This window comes from Aptenodytes forsteri, unplaced genomic scaffold, assembly GCF_000699145.1.
Source record: "Aptenodytes forsteri isolate BGI_AS27 unplaced genomic scaffold, ASM69914v1 Scaffold17, whole genome shotgun sequence".
Lineage (NCBI taxonomy): Eukaryota > Metazoa > Chordata > Aves > Sphenisciformes > Spheniscidae > Aptenodytes > Aptenodytes forsteri.
In genome coordinates, this window is record NW_008795027.1 from 34165 (window position 1) to 52545 (window position 18381).

Consider the following 18381-nt stretch of genomic DNA (forward strand, 5'->3'; position numbering starts at 1 on the left):
ATTATTCTTGATTAAAGAAAACTGTAACATCAAACAACTGAGGCTTTTTAGCACTGAGAACCAGAACAGAAACTGTTAAAGTGCACAAGCTAGGTACACCCCTTTTTTTCTCTTAGCTTTGAGGTATACTTCGCTTCCTTCATTGCTTGCGGTCCTTCTCTTTGGAAACTCTTGTTTGGCGTTGGCAGTACCTTCGCGGCCCGCGTAGAAAAGCCTGGAGCGGTTGGGGGTGCCGGTAGCCCGGGGCGGGGCTACCCCCACCGCAGGCCCGGCTGTTGTTGGCCTGCGCGGCGCTGCGGCGCTGCGACCTTTCACCCACTTCTCGGGAGTGGTCACGTGAGCAGGCCCGGAGAGGGGAGGAGCGCCTGGGGGAGGGGGCGCGCCCCGCAGAGGCCTCCCCGCGGAGCTGGAGCTGACCCGCCAACTCCCCACGTTCTAGGGTGGAAATCGTGGAGAGAGGATACGGAGCAGAGCACGCTCCGGAGCAAATGAAAACAAATGCAAGTTCTGGAGCGATCGGCGGTTAGATGTGCGCTTGGCAGGGAGGACGTTTCTGTTCGCTGCATGCAGGGATAGTTGGAATGTTGAATCCCGAGCATGACTGGTTTTGGAAAATCTTGGGTAAAAGGTGACTTAAATGAATGCTTGTATTTAAAAACCAAACAAACAAAAACCCCAAAAGAACAAAAAAAGTGGTTTGGTTTTTTTTTTTTAATATTCCAAAACCTTTGGAATATTTGTCCTGCAGCATGCTGTGTCATAGTCCTGAACTCCACATGTTCAGAAAAACAAGATGCAAATGACTAAAAAGCATCCCTCTTTTTCCAAGTCTGGATAAACTTTAATTTGATTCATCAATTTAAATATTTGTAAAATGTTTGAAACTTGTTCTTCAGTCTTTCAACCTTATACAGGCTGAAAGGCCTTATTCAGGTCTTTCAACCTTGTACAGTAAATGGTCATTGAACCACTGTGAGAGCAATCCATTCAGTTTGCCTTTGGTCACCAAACGTTGTTGTCCATCTTCCAGGATTTCCGAAGTTCTAAAATGTGACATCTTGCATGTCTTGTAAAAGTCCTGCCATTCCAGAAATATTTGTTGTTACAGAGAAGATAATCTTCTACTGCATGAGCATAGAAGCTCATGAGTGCAAAGGGAGAGAGAAGGGATAAAACTTGCATAATCTAAATGCCTAGGTATACCTTTTATAGCAATATTAAAAAGAAATACCCAGATCCTAGAGCCTAGTTTTTTGGCGGTGGGGGAGGTTTCTGCACGGTATAATAACTGTGCAGTGTATAAGTTTTGTATGCTTACCTCTTACTCAGCAAGATTATTCTGAATTTCTAGGTCAGAGGAGGTACCTTGCTGGGACGTGTACAATATAACATGTATTGCAGTAGAGACTAGAATAATCTAAATGGTCTAGGAACAGTATAGTATGTTCTACTTTGTATAGGGAGAAAAAAACGTAAATAATATGACAGTTGTAAAAGTTTCTGTTTTGATTACAGTTGTGGAGTATGTCAGTGTTTTGTTTTGGGTTTTTTGTTGAAGTGTACATTTTGGAACCATCTTTTACAGGAGCATGCTATTCGGGAAGAGGAGAGAGGCCATATGATCCAGAAACTGTAGAGATTAATATTCCATAGACTCTGTAACTGTAGAGATTAATATATGTTAATATAATTAACACATTGTCTGCTATAGCCAGTCTCCTCTACTTCTTTGCCTGATTGTCTCCAGTCTGATCAGGTGAGAAGACAACTTACTATCTGTGTTTTTTCTCCTGGAAGTGCCAGTGAAAATAGTCTGTTCTGTGAACATCTCTTCAAGAAATCTTGATAGCATCTGTGTTGACTGAAATGGGAGTTTAAAGTCTGCAGGCAAACACTTGGATGTCTTAAACTGAAAGCTGAAACTAGCATGGAGTCTAGCCCCTGAGATCACCTTGCTTACCACAGTAGCTAGCGATCACTAGTTTGAGCCCTCAGAAATAACTGAGTGTGTAGCAGATGAACTTTCTTTCACTCCACAGTTCCTCACCGTCTCAGGCCTGTTAAATGAAGACAGATTAATCCAGATAATACATTCATCCAGTGTAATGGAAAACTGTTTCAGAACTGCTGTTTGTGACTGTTCTCTCCATTGCCATCAGTTTTTCTAAAATGGTTCCAGTCTGATCCAGTCCCTCTGAGTGGTTGAAAGCTGTGTGTGAATCAAAGCTCAAAGTGTTTTTCTTGACTTTCTATTTCAGAGCTACAACTGACTGTTTGCCATTGCTGTAGTGTAATGTCTATTAGGAGCTAGCAGCATTGGAATGAATCTGCCTCTCAGTGTGTCCTAACCTATTCAAGATCCCAGCTGCAGTGAGCTTGTGGGACGGAAGATTTCTGTGTGACAAATAGATTTCAAGTTCGTTTTTAAGGAAGACAGCTGTTCAGGTATGCTTACGTTTCATTCATTGGTCTGTTTGTTATTATCTCTTCCCTTCCATATATGCCCGTTGCTCCAGTTTACCACTTGGGAAGGGGATAAAGAAATTGGCCCAAGACTCCAAAGGAGATGCCTGCAGAGGGTAGCTAAGATTCACCCACAGGTGATCTTGGAAAACTGCTGAGGACAGGACACAAGCTGATAGGTTTGTCAGCGGGACAGCAAGTTACTGCAAACTCCTTAGCTGTTCTGATTTCAAACTGTGCTGTGGGTGAGGTTTGCAGTAGGTCCCAGTATTGCTGTACCTGGGCAAATACATGTATTCAGTTCTCCACCTTGGCTTGAACCACAGCATTTGTTCATTTTTTAGATGTGAGAAATCCTTTAAGACATTTGCAATTCCAAGGGACCACAGCTGTCAGCTGTAGGTGAGGGTGGGGAAGGATTGGAGCCGATGATTAGCAATAACCAAAGATGAGAACTTGAAATTTACATGTGAAATGATGGCTTTTGGAGGAGAGGCATCTGTCTCTTTGCAAGTGACTTAAGCCACTTCAGTCATGGCATAGTAATTTTACTTTGGGGACCCTATGAAAGAGAACTTCCGCATAAACAACAGATTCATCTTTTAGGAGGCTTAAAATGGTTTTGGCATGTGTCAGTCATAACTCAAGTGGCATGAGAGAACCTGTCAGTTTAACTTTGTTTTTGTCAGATCAAATGATAATTAATGCCATGTTAATTCAAGTTGTAAAGGAGAGTGATTCTTTGGTTTCTGTTTTATTTCTATGCCATAGTAATTAGGTTCACCTGAGAAGCCCTGTTGAGTGAATTTAATCCACATGACTATTTATTGCACAGATATGATTTGGCTTCACTGCTCTTGGATTTCTCTTAATGATTTTGTGTCTGTAGAATATGATTAATCATTGTAAGGTAGGTTGGTAAGACTTGAGAGCAGCAAGTATCAGTTTTTATATGCTGAAGCATGATTAGATATTACTGAAGGTTAGTATGCAAGGAAGCTATTTAGAAATAGAAGTGTCTGGTTAATCTTTATAGTAAGTTCAGAAGTCAGTGCCTTGTGGAATATCACATGAACTATGAATAAGCTCTCTACTCTTTCTGAGGCTTTGATATCTTGTTACCTTTTTGCAGAAGTGTAGTATACACTGTAAGAAAGTGGCATTAACTAGTAGAATATCCAAGAAACAGATACAAAAGAGACCAGACAGTCTTTTTGGTCATATGTTTAAATGTTTGAGCTGTGTATTTTATACAGTTTACTGAAGATTTGGTATTTATGTTAGATAGTGGTGGGGAGGCAGACACGTAAGAGCAGAATGGACTTTGAGTTACACAGTCAGTGCTGGATGCTGCTGTACAGCATATACTTTAGTGTCTGAAACTATTGTGTTTATAGCAAACTCCATGAAAACTCTTTACTGAAGTCATATTGGTTTTATTATTGATAATACAGGCTTTCTTAATTTGATAGGAACAGTCAGTGTTTCCTCTAGATAGTTATATACATGTAACATTAAATGCCAAGGGCTTCTTTTTATTAGGAGTTTATACTGTTTCCCACTGTATCACTGCAGTATACATGGCACTGAAGGTCAGCTCCAGAAATCTACCTGCTGCCTTAAGACTAGCAGACTTTCATTGGACAATGTAGCGGTGTTTAGAATACCAACATACATTTTAAAACCTTGTATAATGACACACTGGTGCTTTTTAGTGAGGGCAAAGTTACTGAAATAATGTTGAAAAATTCAGATGAATCATTGTCTGCACAGTTCATGCAAAAATCTCTGTAAAAATTCTACTGCAAAATCCAGCTTCTTTTATCCTCCAAACTAATAGTACATTTTTGTCAGTTGCAGAAAACTTGCTCTTTTTGAATGTTTGACTGCTACTACCAATTTGACTTCCAAGGTGTGCTATTCATTTAAAGCAAATGAAGCACAGGATTTCTTGTTCAGGCCTTAGTGTTCTAAAGTAAGTTTATTTTTTGAAGCAGATCTATTATAAAAACTCCTACATTAAATTTCATAAAGCATCTCTGCTAGGTATACAGTTAAAACTGTATAAAAAAAATAGGATTGATGCTTCAAGCCCTTAATCCTCTTAGTGGCTCTTCACTGGACTCTCTCCAGTAGTTTCATTTCTCTCTTTTACTGGAGAGCCCAGAACTGGACACAGTATTCGAGATGGGGCCTCACCAGCACTGAGTAGAAGGGAAGAGTCACCTCCCTCAACCTCGTGGTGGCAACACTCCTCCTAATGCACCCCAGGATTCTGTTAGCCGCCTTTGCTGCAAGGGCACATTGCTGGCTTGTGTGCAACTTGCTGCAAAGTTGCTTTCCAGCCAGTCAGTCTCCAGCGTGTAGTAGTGTATGGGGTTACTCCTCCCCAGGTGCAGGACTTCACAGTTCTCCTTGTTGAGCTTAATAAGGTTTCAGCCTGCCCATTTCTCCAGCCTGTTAAGGTCCATCTGGATGGTAGTGAAATCCTCTGGTCTATCAGCCACTACTCCCAGTTTCAGTCCCTCTACTTGTAAATCCATCTGCAGTTTGGTTCTTCTTTTTCTTTGTTTTTTTCTGTCTTCAACCTTTTAAATAGGTTTGACAGCTACTACTTTTGCATCAAACATCTGGAAGGGTGTCAAATTGATAGACTTCAGAACCTCTGCATAATTCAGACAGGTGAAGACATACTTGATGAATGTTACAAAGACAACTACACTTATAAAATGTTTTTTGGAAGACTCTAACCCTTTACATTTGTGTAAGAAGGGATCCTGCTGCTTGATGTAAGTATTTGGTACACTTTTTGGTTTGGAGAACCTTGTTTGCATTAGTCTTTTTCAACAAAACCAAAAAACTCAAGCAACCTTGATTATTCATAGATTGCATCCACTTCTGGGATGGCTGTATAGATCAATGTTGCCTTTAAACTGTAGTTGGTGGCAAAGGGTGGAAGTAAACTAACATGCTAGCAAGTTATTTTAGGATGTTGTCACTGGCTTTGTTGTGCTTCACTACATATCATTTCATTGCAAGCACACTACCTAGGCAAAGTCAGCTGCCATAGGGTAGTCTGAATTACTTTGTGTAGGTGGTACTGAAGGCTTGGACTGACAGGAGCATCAATAACAGAAGTCTGAAGAGAAATTTGGAATAATGCACGAAGAGACTAGGATGGACATCTCAGTGTTTGGAATTCTCTTGCTTTTAGTCTAGTATCTGGTATGAAATCAATGGATTTGAGCATAAACAATTATTCATTGGTTTGTATAAAACAAAATGCATTCAAATGGCTTTCTAGGAGAGTAGAATGCAAATTTCTATAGTAATAGCTTAAACAGGTGAGAGAAAATACTTGATCACTGTCTCAGCACAAACACAGCACAGGTGTTCTAGTGTTTTAATACTGGCTCTGATTTCATTAAGTCTGTCCTCAGACTCTTGGAATTCAGTGATCTATCCTAAAGTGTCAAAATATGTTAACAAATGAACATACAAATGAAACTTTTTGGATGTCGGTTTTCTTCCAAAAGCTGTAGCAAGCTCATCTCCTGAAGGGAGATCTAATGTGTGGACAATAAAATACTGGATAAAACTTCTTCAATGTTTTCGCAAGTTTCAGAGTTGAAGTCTTCTAAGAGAACTTGTGAGAGCTCCAGAATTTTTTTCCTGTTCTGTATGGCTGCTTGTAACATTCAAACAGTAACTCTTACTGCTTTGTATGTTGATAGAAATGGAATCTTTCCCCCTTTTCCCTTTGAAATAAACTGTTTTGAGGACAAAGACATTGGGGTACTTGCTTGTTTCCCAAGACCTTCTGAGTTCAAGGTGTCTAGCTTTAAATGGAAATCTTAATATAGTTCAAAGTATGTTTCCTAACTAAACTTGGGTTTAATGTACTTTCAACTGATATCTCTCTCCACTTCCCATCTTGAAAACTTCCTTAAACAATGTAATTGTAAGTGATTTAGTAACACTCTTTTCTCCTCACCAGTCTCTATTCCTATGTGAAACCTGAGCGCTAAGCTAGATTTTGAAATTGTAAGTTTATTTTAAGAAAGGACTGAAGAATTCTTCAAGGTCAGGTTTCTGTTTTTTGGTTTTTTGTTTGGTGGTTTTTGTTGGTTTGGTTTTTTTACTTTTAAGCTTGCTAGTAGGAACTTGGCAGAAGTCAGAAGACACTACCTATGTGATAAGATGCTTCTCATTGCTTTATTGGTGGTACCTTGCATCTGCATGAAGTTATGAGGGCTTCCAGGTGCTTCTGAATTCAGAACTGCCATCATGCTTCAAGATGCAGCATGTTCTAGCTCTTAGCACAGGGACATGTAATGCTGCAAGTCTACCCACCATCTATGAACAGCCTGTGGTTTGGGTACCAAAGGTGTCAATTTGAGGGTTCTAATAGTATGAAGCCTGTGTGGGGTGGTACTTAGCAGCGTTCTCGGAGAAACTGTATGCGGCAGTCACTGCTTTTCCAAGAAAACTGTCAACCTTTGATCGTCAAAGTAGAATTGTTTTGTGAGCTTAGTTTGGTTACCGACAGGTGTATGCCCTGTATATAAAAGCTAATCTATAAATAGATGTCAAAAATCTGTGAGGAGAACCTCAAACTAAATTGTTGAGGCAGCTTGCAAATGAGAGTCATAGAATTAAGTTTTTCACCAAGGTTTTAGCTATTCTGGGTCATGTGAATAAGACTTCACTCCAGTTTTCCTTTGCATTTGTTAACTTGCTTCCTTTGCAGGAAAAGGAGCTATAGATGTGAAAACTACATTTAAGTAACACATCTCTTTCCAGTGGATGTTTGGACTCCTGCCAAGGAGAAATGGCAGGGTTTTCTCTACTCCAAGAGGAATAGGAAATGGGGGAAAAAAATGGATTGCATGAGCCAAGCAATGTACGTATGGGAAGCAAGTGGCTGAGTTCAGAGATGAGTTGACGTGGATATTCCCTTAAAGCAGAGGAGTTGCTTTTTGTGAGGTAGAGGTGGTGACTTTACTTTTTTTAGCACTATCATTTTATCCATATAAAGCTTATGAAATCTACAGAAACATAGAAAGGTTCATACTCAATAGCATTTCCAAAAGTAACTACTTCAGGAATTAATACTTTGTTTTGTGCAATGCACTGTAATACATTTAACTTTTGTATTGTGGCTTGATGCTTTTTAAGGTGCACATGGTAATTCTTTCACTGTCTTTTAGACATTGTGCTCTGTGTTATGTGCTTCAGAGAGACATTACCAACCACAAGTGACTTCTTGCATGCCTGACTAAATGGAAGCATCCTGCACATGGGATCTCTTTTAGGTTCAGATTTTCTAGAGCTGAGGCCCTCATCTCCTTCTGTGGCTGTAGGAACATGTAAGCCCTAATACAGAGTTGACTGTTCAGTGTCTGTAACCTGAAATCATAAGGTCTGTGAGCAGTCTGTAAGTTAAACCTATGTCTTTGTAGTGCAAATATCCTGAAACTGCAAAAATAAGTCTGAGGAGGCTTTATGCATAGTAGGCGTAGCAGCATAGTTTTTCAGACCATCAGGTCTATCAGGGCTTAGGCCTTCTAGTGTGCTATGTGTTTTCTTGACTTAAAAGTGACATCCAACCTAGCAGTACTTGGTGATAACAATGGAAAAAAAAGTGATAAGTTTTGGCTCAAGCAGAGGTATGAGAAGGGAAGAGGAGAAACATCTGCAGCTGTTATAGCATGTTTGAATTGAAGTAAAACCAGAAAAGAGCAAGGAACAGGCAGCTTTCTTCTTTAATTAAAAGAAAGGGGGGGGGGGGGTTTTAAGGGGCAAGTGTGCTTTTTAAGATATATTAATATTATGAGAGAACACTGAAAGGAATGAAAACGGCCATTTCAGGTTACTTTTAGAAATTATTGTGCTCTTTTTTTCCCCTTTAAGTAAGACTTGGCCAAACTGCTAAGCAAGTCAAAAGCTGTTGTTTATGGCTCTCTGTTGGGAATGAGGTTAATTAGTATATGCTGTACAGAAATATTTTGCTGACCAAAATGCCTGGAGTTAGAAGAAGTTATTGTTTCAGTGTTAGTTAGCTGATTGATGTGGGTGCTGCCTTACTAACATTGGCAAGTCAAGTTTATAAGTCTAACGCAAGCTCCTGTGCCCTTTTACCTACTTTTCTAGCAAGCACGTGACAGCAGAGGAATGCAAAGGGGGGGAAGTGTACAGCAGCTTATGATTAAATTGGCCTTTAAGGAGGAAAATCAGTGTTCAAAGAAAGGGACTTCAGGAAGTCTTTGGTGTTCAGCCATCATAATTCAGAACAGTCTTAAAGGCTTACAGTTTTCTTAAGTAAAGGAAAAGGATATGAAAAGAAACAAGCTATTTGATTGTTTCACATCTTAGGGTCAAGTAATACAGTCCTAGAACTAGACTTGTCTTTGTTTTCAGGGCTTGTTTACTTGGTCCAGTATTAATTCTTGCTGAATTAATATTTCTTCATTTCGGAATAAGGAATGTATTCCTTATTGAAGCTTATTTAATTTTATGATCGTGCTAAGTTTTAATTCATTAAAATATCGGGTTGACTGTTTATGATTAATACTATTTATAACCTTTTTCTGCCTTGGACAGTAGAAATACATGTGCCTAAAAAGGGATAGGTTCCTGAAATTCTTTCTCTTCAGAAACAGAGAGGAGGATAGTTACAAATTCCCAGGCTAAGTCACAGGGGAGTTGAAGGGTAATAGAAACTAGTTGATCTGGTACTTAAGACATTGGTATTCCAGAATACAAAATTGCATGAGTGAACTGGAGAACCTCTTAGCCCTTCTTGAAACAAATCCAGGTACCTGGTTCTCCGTATGGGGATATAGTTGTGATGTTTGTTTGTTTTTTTTTTTTTTATCCCACTCCTAACAGTACTGCTAAACATATGATGAATTCTTAACTTTGAGTGCTTTCCCCTTTTGCAAACCCTGTTGAGTCCAGGGTATACCATGTATTACTGCTGCCTGTCTCTGTTTTATTGCTTTCTTGCAGTTTTGGTCTCAATGTCAACCTGGTGATGCACAATTTAAAGGGACAGTTGACTTTGACTTCCTGATACTTGTCTACAGCAAGGCCTCTATGAATAAGCAGTTGTTAGTGATGGAGTCATTAAGTACTACAAATTGCAGTTGTTACTAGGGCATACAGGGCTTGTCTTAAAGGTTTTGAAACTGGAGTTCAAAGCTGATTTGGTTTCTTTGTTGTCCTAATCAGACACTGTACATGCATAGATCAAATTGCATACTATCTGTATGACAATGTGAGCTTCAGCTACCCTTCTGGAAACCCAGAAGCCTGATTCACCCAGGACTCAGCCTCTGAAACTTAAGCAGTGGCTGATGGATTTGGGAGATCTGTGAAAGCCACTGTAGGAATAGTTGTATTGCAGAGGTTGATCATTGCAGGCTGGTCTAGGGATAGGCACTTTAAATACTGCAAACAGTCACTACTACTAAGGTTAGCAACCTTACTAGATGGTGTACAACAGCACTTATCTTGTTCATCTCTGCTTAATGCTCCTTCTTTTCCTATATTGTGTATTTATTTCCTAAGCCTACTATTACTGCAGCATTCCCAGTGCTTACATTCCCTAGTTGTCTAGTCATACACCTTTGCACCCCTTCTTTGTGCTCCAGATGACTTTGACATAGTAGAATATTTACAGACTAGAGGAGCAGCACCACAGTCATAATAAACTGCTTTTGAAGTGCCCAGCTAAACTACACTGGTTAGCCCTCACATGCTGTTACGCTGATCAACAGGGGATGAATGTCTACCAGAATTTAAGTTTAATTACAAAGTCTAAGCTTCAGGTTTGCAAAGTAAATATAAATTTCAGCCTTTAGGATTCAAAAGGCATGAAGTAGTTGTACTTTCTTTTGATTTTGCTTAAATAGAAATGCCAGTGCCACCTTAAAACACTTGGTATTGATAATGTCATGTTTTGTACCAGTAAAAATGTGAAATTAAAACTTGCCCTTGAATCCTGACCTACGGATGGGATTATGGATTCCTCTACCTTTTTGCCATACTTCTAAGAGGATGTTGTTTTTAGGATTATGCACAGAAGTTTTGGTAAGCTAATAAATGAATGTGGACAAAAGACTTTGGAATCACAATGGTCTCCTCAGGAATATGTAGTTTGGACCATTTCAATGTTATACATAGAGCCTGTCTGCAAAAATCTGTGTTCTGATTGTAAGTGCTTAAACAACATTACTCTGAATTAATGTTGAGTAGGGATAACTTCCAGGATATTTATGGAGAAAAGCTGGTTAGGGAAAGAAAGGAGCTATGAAGATGAGCTGGTAAATAAGAGCATACAGTTCAATTCAAATTGGCTTTATCCTCAGATAGAGTTGAGACATAAATATGTAAACAGAATCACAGTTACATTTCTCTTTTAACTTTAAACTAAAAACACTTTTAAACAAGCGGTTTTTATTTGAGCCTGTTATGCCTGCCCATTATGATGGTCTTTTGTCTATATTGGGACAGTTGGTGATATTTGTTTGAGTAGTTAAACTGAGCTGCATTCAATTAGATTTCCTCTTAATTTCAGATTTGTTTATGTGAAGGTCATTTTTCTGACAGTTGTGATTTGGTTTCCTCAACTCTGCATAGTTTTGATTTTGCACTTATTTGCCAGTCAGAACTCAGAGCCACAGAAGTATCTTACTGCTGTGACTAATCAGCTTGAAATTAAGATATGAAAAAAAATTCAGAGGAAGATATGGCCAGAAGCAGCTTTGTTTTGCTAGCTGAGGTGAAGACTTTAAATACCTTTTGTTTCAAAATGATAAAAAAAAAAATTCTGAATCTCCTTTATTATTATAGAGTGAGATGCTATGTACCTGTGATATGCTTCTTCTAAATATTATGGCTTTAATTTTCTGCTCTGCTCTGAATTTTTGTATATTGCATGTATGCACGATATTCAGCTTGCTGCAATCCTGCCAAAAGGCCTAAGTTACATGAATGTTTTGCATCCATTTTCAGCTGTTGTGGTTAGAAGAGGTATCTTAATTAACATACTGGACGCTCAAACTGAAGTGCAAGCATAGCCTGTAAGGAAGAGGCAAGTACTGTATGTAAATTTTGCATACTTTGAAATATTTCCCAAAATTACTGTGTAGAAAATATCTTGCTAGAAATGGACTAGCTCCTAGTTCCTTTGAACAAAAAGGAAATAATTTTTTTAACTTTGTGTTTTGACAGAACTCTCTCTGAAAATGGCAGAAGCTCATCAAGCAGTAGCTTTTCAATTTACAGTAACTCCAGATGGGATTGACCTGCGAATGAGCCATGAGGCACTCAAACAAATTTACCTATCTGGTGTCCATTCATGGAAGAAAAAGTTCATCAGATTCAAGGTATTTTATATTAGTCAAGTGCACCAAACTTGAGGGTTATTTAATGTTTTATAGATTTATTTAAGTTTTGTTTAGGCAAAACTAAATTTTTTTGCCTTTATGGCAAATAAAGTTCCTTATCGTGAAAGACTTGTGTGGGTTTTAGTTAAGACAAGGGATGCTAAGGAAGGTAGCACTGGGTGATGCTGTAAAGACTGAAAGGGTATATCTTTTTGATTTATTCTATGGAAGCAAGATGAAATAGATGTAGAAATTAACAATAGCTTTAATTTACTTCGTTCTTTTCATAATACATCATGTAATTATGTAATCTTTTAGTGTAAGTCAGAAATATAACTAGTTGTGATTTTTAGTGTCATATCACTTAGAGGTACAAGACTATACTCTTGATTTTATGTATTCTTTGCCAGAATTAAATTTTCAAATTAAGGAGAATGTTTGCTGTTTTCAAAAAAATTACCTGAACATCTATCTTGTACAAGTTATGCTAAGTAGTAATGTTTCTGATGAGGTATTTATATAGATTGTTTTGTTCATGGGATCATAAATGGTAAGTATCTATTTGATTAGTAGCAAACTAGATAAGCTATCTTCAACATCTCTTTCAAAAACATATTTTTAACAGTAGTCTTAATAAAATCTTCTTATAAAGCTATATAAAGCACTGTTTAAATGATACAAGAAAAACCTGATGGCAGTTTTCAGTGTCTTGTTCAATAGAATATTTTTGCCATGTATTCATTTAGAGAGGCATAACTCAGTGTAAGTGGGAATTATTTAAGTGTCATTTGTTCCAAAGTTGTTCAGTAATTTCAGTATTTTTAGTAAGACTTACAGCAGGATCAGTGTTGTCTACAAAAGAACTTAAAAGTTCCTTTAATTCTTGATATCGTTGTAACAATTTTCTGTAGCAGCAAAACTTAACTAAATCCATTCCCGCCTCCTGAGTTAAGCATATGTAAGAAAATGTTGTATAATCTTAACTTCTTGTTTAAAACTAAATGACTTAAATGTGTTGATTTTTGTTTCTTTCCATGGTAATATGAAGTCAACCACTTTGGTATGAAAAAATTATGTGAAGGCTTTTCTTTCCAGAATGGAATTATCACTGGCGTTTATCCTGCTAGCCCATCTAGCTGGCTTATTGTAGTTGTGGGTGTGATGTCAACAATGTATGCCAAAATTGATCCTTCTTTAGGAATAATAGCTAAAATCAACCGAACACTTGATACAACGTAAGTAGACTGAAAAGTTCCTGTTACTCTAAAAGAAATCAGTTTTATTTGTAGCTACTCTTAAAGCTAATCCTGTTAAAATGTTTCAGGTTTTGAACAGTATGTTTGAGACAGAGTAAGCCAAATAAGCAGATGTATGAGGGTATGAAATAGGTAGGTTGTTATACCAGTATTACTACATTGTTTTCTGAGTATTTGAGAAGCACATTTGGCAACTTCTGTGGCCTTTGATCTTGTTGCATGAGAGGGTTTTTGGAGAGGAGTTTATGAAAAAGGGCTAAACAGGCATGAAGCTTGTGTAATGCCTGCCTGTAGTACCATTAGGCTTAGGTTTGCAGTATTAGGTTCTCTTTAGAACTTAAAGTGACATTAACTGGCATATGCTGGCTTTTGTTTTAAATAGTGGCTATATGTCAAACCAAACACAGAACATCGTGAGTGGAATCCTTTTCGGCACAGGGCTTTGGGTTGCCCTTATTGTCACAATGCGCTACTCTCTAAAAATGCTGCTTTCCTATCATGGTTGGATGTTCGCTGAACATGGCAAACTTTCTGCAGGCACCAAGTTTTGGATGGTAAGGATATATTGGCTTCCTGTTTCATCTTAACCTCTATCTGATCTGTATTCAAAGCGCTAAAAGAGAAAATTTTGTAGGTTTTTCCTTGCTTGTTTTTATTGTGTCATGGGACAGGAGGCTGTTAGGTAGATGTTTCTACTAATTACTGTCATCCTTCTGATGCTATAATTAAACTATTCAGGATGGCCTTGTAGAAGGAAGAGTAAACACTTCAAGAATAACTTCTAAATTTGCCAACACCTTGGGACTGTGTGACTCAAATACCTACTTTTTCTCTATGTGCAAAGTACACCTTAAAGAACTTGGGCTGCAGCACCAAAGAATCTTGTCCTCCCCAGAAAGTGCTACCCTAATTCGTTGTTGAAATGTTAGGATTCCTAGTCATCCATTCTAAAATTAATCTTATGCTTGAAGAAAATAATATTGAATGTCCTTTCAGTTGATTTAGTGGTATGCCTCCAAAATGGGTTGGAGAAAAAGTGTAAGGTAGGTAGCTTGTTTTCACATAAGGATAAGATGAGACTGATCTGGCTCCTGTTGATTATTGTGGTGCTTTGGAAAAGGATCCTTAAAGGATATGATAGGTATAAAGTGAGGAAATGTACATATAGGTGCTCCAAGAGATGAAGTGGGTTTTTGTTACTTGGACTCAGTTGTTTCAACTCACTTTCACCAGTATTGTTATAGAAATAACTTAAGTGCCCTACTATGATAAAATTAGTCTCGGCAGCCTCAAAAATTAACTGATGTGTGTTAGACTAACAACATGTCATGATTTATTATGAAATGTGTTCAAGAACAGGTATCCAGAATGGTACACTAAAATAGAATTTAATGTTCATCTGTTACAAATGAAATTTCTAATTGATAGTTTCTCCTGGAAGCAGTATCAGGAGCCTCATGACTCGAATTTGTACAGTACAGGCTCTGAATGGTAAGGCTTTCTGTCAATTGCTTGAAGCTGTAGCTGTCTGGGTGTTCAGCATGTCCTACCAGATAGATATTTTAAAGTTGTTAATATTGCCTTATCAACCTTAAACAGTATGAACTGTAATGCTACTTACCATGCTTTGTGTATTGTATTTATAAATTTTTGTCTATTATATATGTTGCATATGTATTTTGTTGTGTATTACACGTTTTAAAATATAGAACACTATAAAGGTGTATGCCCAACAGTATCTCATCTATACTTAATATGAAGCTCTACTTTAATACCTTATTCTTTCTTTAGCTAGTCCCAACAAAAGAGAAGACTGTTTTCCCTAGTATAACAGTACCAACTACCGTAGTTTTCTAGATTTTTATTATCCTTTAATATTGTGTAATATTACATGTGTTAGTTTGGGTTTTTTTCTTAGCAGTTTTTCATGCTGATTAACAGCATGAAAAATACTATCGTGAATATACTGTCTTCTGTTCAGATAGTCGTGCAGATCAAAAACCTGAGCTCTGATTTCAGTCACAGTACAAAGTGATTTTCAGGCTGGTTGGAAGACTGGTGGCACTTTTATTGCACATATTTCATCTTCTAAAGTCAAATTTCCTGTACCAGGATTAGGGGAAAAATCCAAGTATTAGTTGCAGTTTTAAAAAATAAGTTAAAAAATAATAATAATCTGTGAACAGATGCAACGCATGCTAGAATGAGATTATTTGCTGTGTCTGCATATGAAATTAGAGATGTAATTAAATATGCATGTCTGTCAGATCTCTTTAATGGTCTCAAACTCTTATAAATTCTCTACTACAAGTTTACTTAAGAGGTGAATACTGTGAAATGTGTTTGCTCTTTTTTGTCAGTTGAGCAGGTACTCTCTGAAGATAAATTCAGCCTTTCCTGGTTTAAGAGTTCTGGAATACAATTGTCTTCAAGTGTGGAATTAGATTTTCTTACGAAAAGCTGAGCGTTTTTTTTTCCTCACCTGGCTTCAAATTTATCTTGTTATGAAGCACAACTAGATTTCATTGGGCTGATCACTGTGATGCATCCATGTATATCTGACAACTCTGATACAGATCCATTTGCAGGGAGGTCTTTTGTGGTAATACTCTGCAATTCTTAATAGTCTTGTGCTGCCTAAAACAACCTCCTCTAGCTGTGCTAACCAAGGAAATTGAGAGGGGGGGAACTACATTTTAACAAGTAGTTTTGTCAGTTGGGGTGGGATAGAAGGGAGAAGTTATAGGAACTTAGTAGTGAAATGACATCCTCTGTTTTCTTCCGTCTTTAGTCTATTGGCCTATATACAATACATGGTATAGTATAGCAGACCAGGATTGGACTTTTACAATAAAGATTCCACTGGATTGTTGGTGTAATAATTGACCTTACTTTCATGCTGAAATAGGGTGATAATGTCAAAATCCTTTCATGGGTAGCCTAGAAGTTGCATGGCCTAGACTTTGAGCCTAGTGTGTGTCACAGCTGAGAAGTAGTTGTAGACCGAAATGCTGCTTCTGTCTTCAGTCTCCCATGGAAAACAGGAGATGCTGTAATACCTGAAGCTAAGATGGGAACTGTCATCCCTGGCTTTTTTGTTTCGTTGGGTTTTTTGTAACACAAGCACCAAGTATAACACTGGCATGCTTACACAATTTGGTATGTTCAAATCGTGCAGTAGACTACCTGAGATAGACTCACGCTTGAAGAAACTCCCTGTAACATCAGTACTATTATCAATGTTGAGCTATAACTTTGCAAAATATTAAACCATGATTCCAAAGCGTAATTATTATTTTTAAAGGTGGCTATAGTTATCTAGGATCCTTAGCTGAGTGACGGGCTTGATAATGATTCCCGTTTTGAAGCACAATATAGATGTTTTTGTAGTATCTACTATATAGTAAGAGATCAACCGGTAGACTTGCTTTTTTAATCTTTACAGAGGGAAATGTATGAAGAAAAGAAGTGCTAAGAAACTCTGTCTTTATTTTCTGTTGAGATCAAGGTGTGCCATTCATAAACAACAATATTGCCTAATGACCAGAAGATTGTCTGGGAAGTCAGGAATGACTATGACTGTCTTTATCTTCCACTGACATGTTGTTTAACCTTTAGGAAGTTAGTTTATGTCAGTGCCTTTTTGATTTGTGAAACAATGATAAATATGATAGTTTGCTACATTTAGTACAGTATAATTTACCAGTGAAAAGAACTATGAGTTACATTACACTTTATTACTCTGTCATTTTTCTTTTGTTGAACCTAATAATTCGACGTGTGTATTTTGTTTGTTTTTTTTCTTTTCTTCAGGCACTTGTAAAACTCTTCTCAGGACGTAAACCCATGTTATACAGTTTCCAGACATCTTTACCACGATTGCCAGTTCCAGCTGTTAAAGACACAGTCAATAGGGTGTGTACATTCATTAATTCATTTTCTTCAGTAACATTGAATCCATAGTTAGATGCCCTTGTGGGTTTTTTTTGCCATGTCTTATAAAAGTATTGCATGGTGGTATTAATATGGTGTAATGGATTAAAACTTCTGCATAGAAATTAAAATAAAGGCTGTGACAAACTGAAACTGGTGACAGTTTAAAGCTGGTGTAATTCATATTGGATGATGTGATGTCTGTTGATGTAAGACTATGCAACAAAGTGTGATTTCCAGGGCTTTTGAAACATACCAGTTTTGTTATCTTCCACAGCTTGAATGTATAAATGTGTTTTATGACTCAAAACCTTATAGCAAAGAGTGTAAGTAAGATGTATGTAGTATGTCACAGAAACAGAAGGTTTAATTTTTAGAGACAAAAAAAATATTTCTGCCTGATACTGAAGAAGCAGTATATCTTCCCCTTTTGAGTGGAAAATGTATCTTTAGAAAAGTAACCTCTTCCACTTGTGATTTGCTGACAAATGTCTGGCAAAAGACCTCATTTTTGTAGTTTGCAGGCAGATGTTTAGAAGAGTGTATATTCTTATTTTAACAACATAGTATTTATAACCTTATGAATTGAGTCTGGATAATCTTTGTCTACTGTTCAAATGCTTTGTGTAGGAATGGCGAGAAGCTACGTATTAGTTACTATTCTGATGCTGATTCTTGTGCTGTATTCTAGTATCTGGAATCAGTTCAGCCACTTATGGATGATGAAGAGTTCAGAAGAATGGAGGGTCTTGCCAAAGATTTTGCATTTAATTTGGGACCAAGGCTTCAGTGGTATTTGAAGCTAAAATCCTGGTGGGCCACAAACTATGTGAGTAGATAAATAGGAGGCTCAATTGTTCAAATGACATAACTTAATTTGTTCCCTGTTGCCTTTTTTGGCTTAACTTTCATTCTTTCTTAAATGTGAAAGAAGACAATTGAAACTGCCTAATATTTTTGTAAAGTGCATTGGAGACCACCTGATTTGCACAGGAATAATTTGTGTGATTTGGTAAACAGTGTGGTGAATGGAACTTGAAAGAATGAATCCTCATTTTGTGTTTGTTACTTTGGAGCAGGTGATTTAGCTTTTGCTCTTATGATTGCTTTTGAGGTCTGTTTATTTGCTTGTTAAGCTTGATAACTCAACAATGGGCCTGGCTAGCCATGTAGTTTAGAAGAGTGATTTAGGACAACTTTTCTATATAGAGCAGCTAAAGGATATGGAAGAGAAATAAAGAATTGCAACAATAAGTTTGTTTCGGGTTGGGTTTTTTTTTGTTTTGTTTTTTTCTTTTACCAAAAAGAAAACCCAAACCCCAACATCATGGTGAGAA

General features: G+C 37.5%; 1 protein-coding gene across 2 annotated transcripts in view; it reads left to right on the forward strand.

The window, feature by feature from the left end:
* The first annotated feature begins 1551 nt into the window (after positions 1-1551).
* The window catches only part of CPT1A (carnitine palmitoyltransferase 1A), a 40986-nt gene continuing 24156 nt past the window's right edge, over positions 1552-18381 (forward strand). Inside the window, exons 1-10 of one of the 2 annotated variants that reach the window (XM_019471205.1) lie at positions 1552-1756; positions 2259-2445; positions 4318-4375; positions 5063-5252; positions 11482-11560; positions 11701-11855; positions 12951-13090; positions 13494-13665; positions 16925-17026; positions 17736-17873. In XM_019471205.1, the coding sequence (XP_019326750.1) occupies positions 11715-11855; positions 12951-13090; positions 13494-13665; positions 16925-17026; positions 17736-17873 (693 nt within the window). In that variant the 5' untranslated portion in view covers positions 1552-1756; positions 2259-2445; positions 4318-4375; ... (1 more) ...; positions 11482-11560; positions 11701-11714. Of the gene's footprint in view, positions 1757-2258; positions 2446-4317; positions 4376-5062; positions 5253-11481; positions 11561-11700; positions 11856-12950; positions 13091-13493; positions 13666-14539; positions 14603-16924; positions 17027-17735; positions 17874-18381 lie in introns of those variants that run through there. The other variant, XM_009275986.2, reaches the window with a different exon arrangement.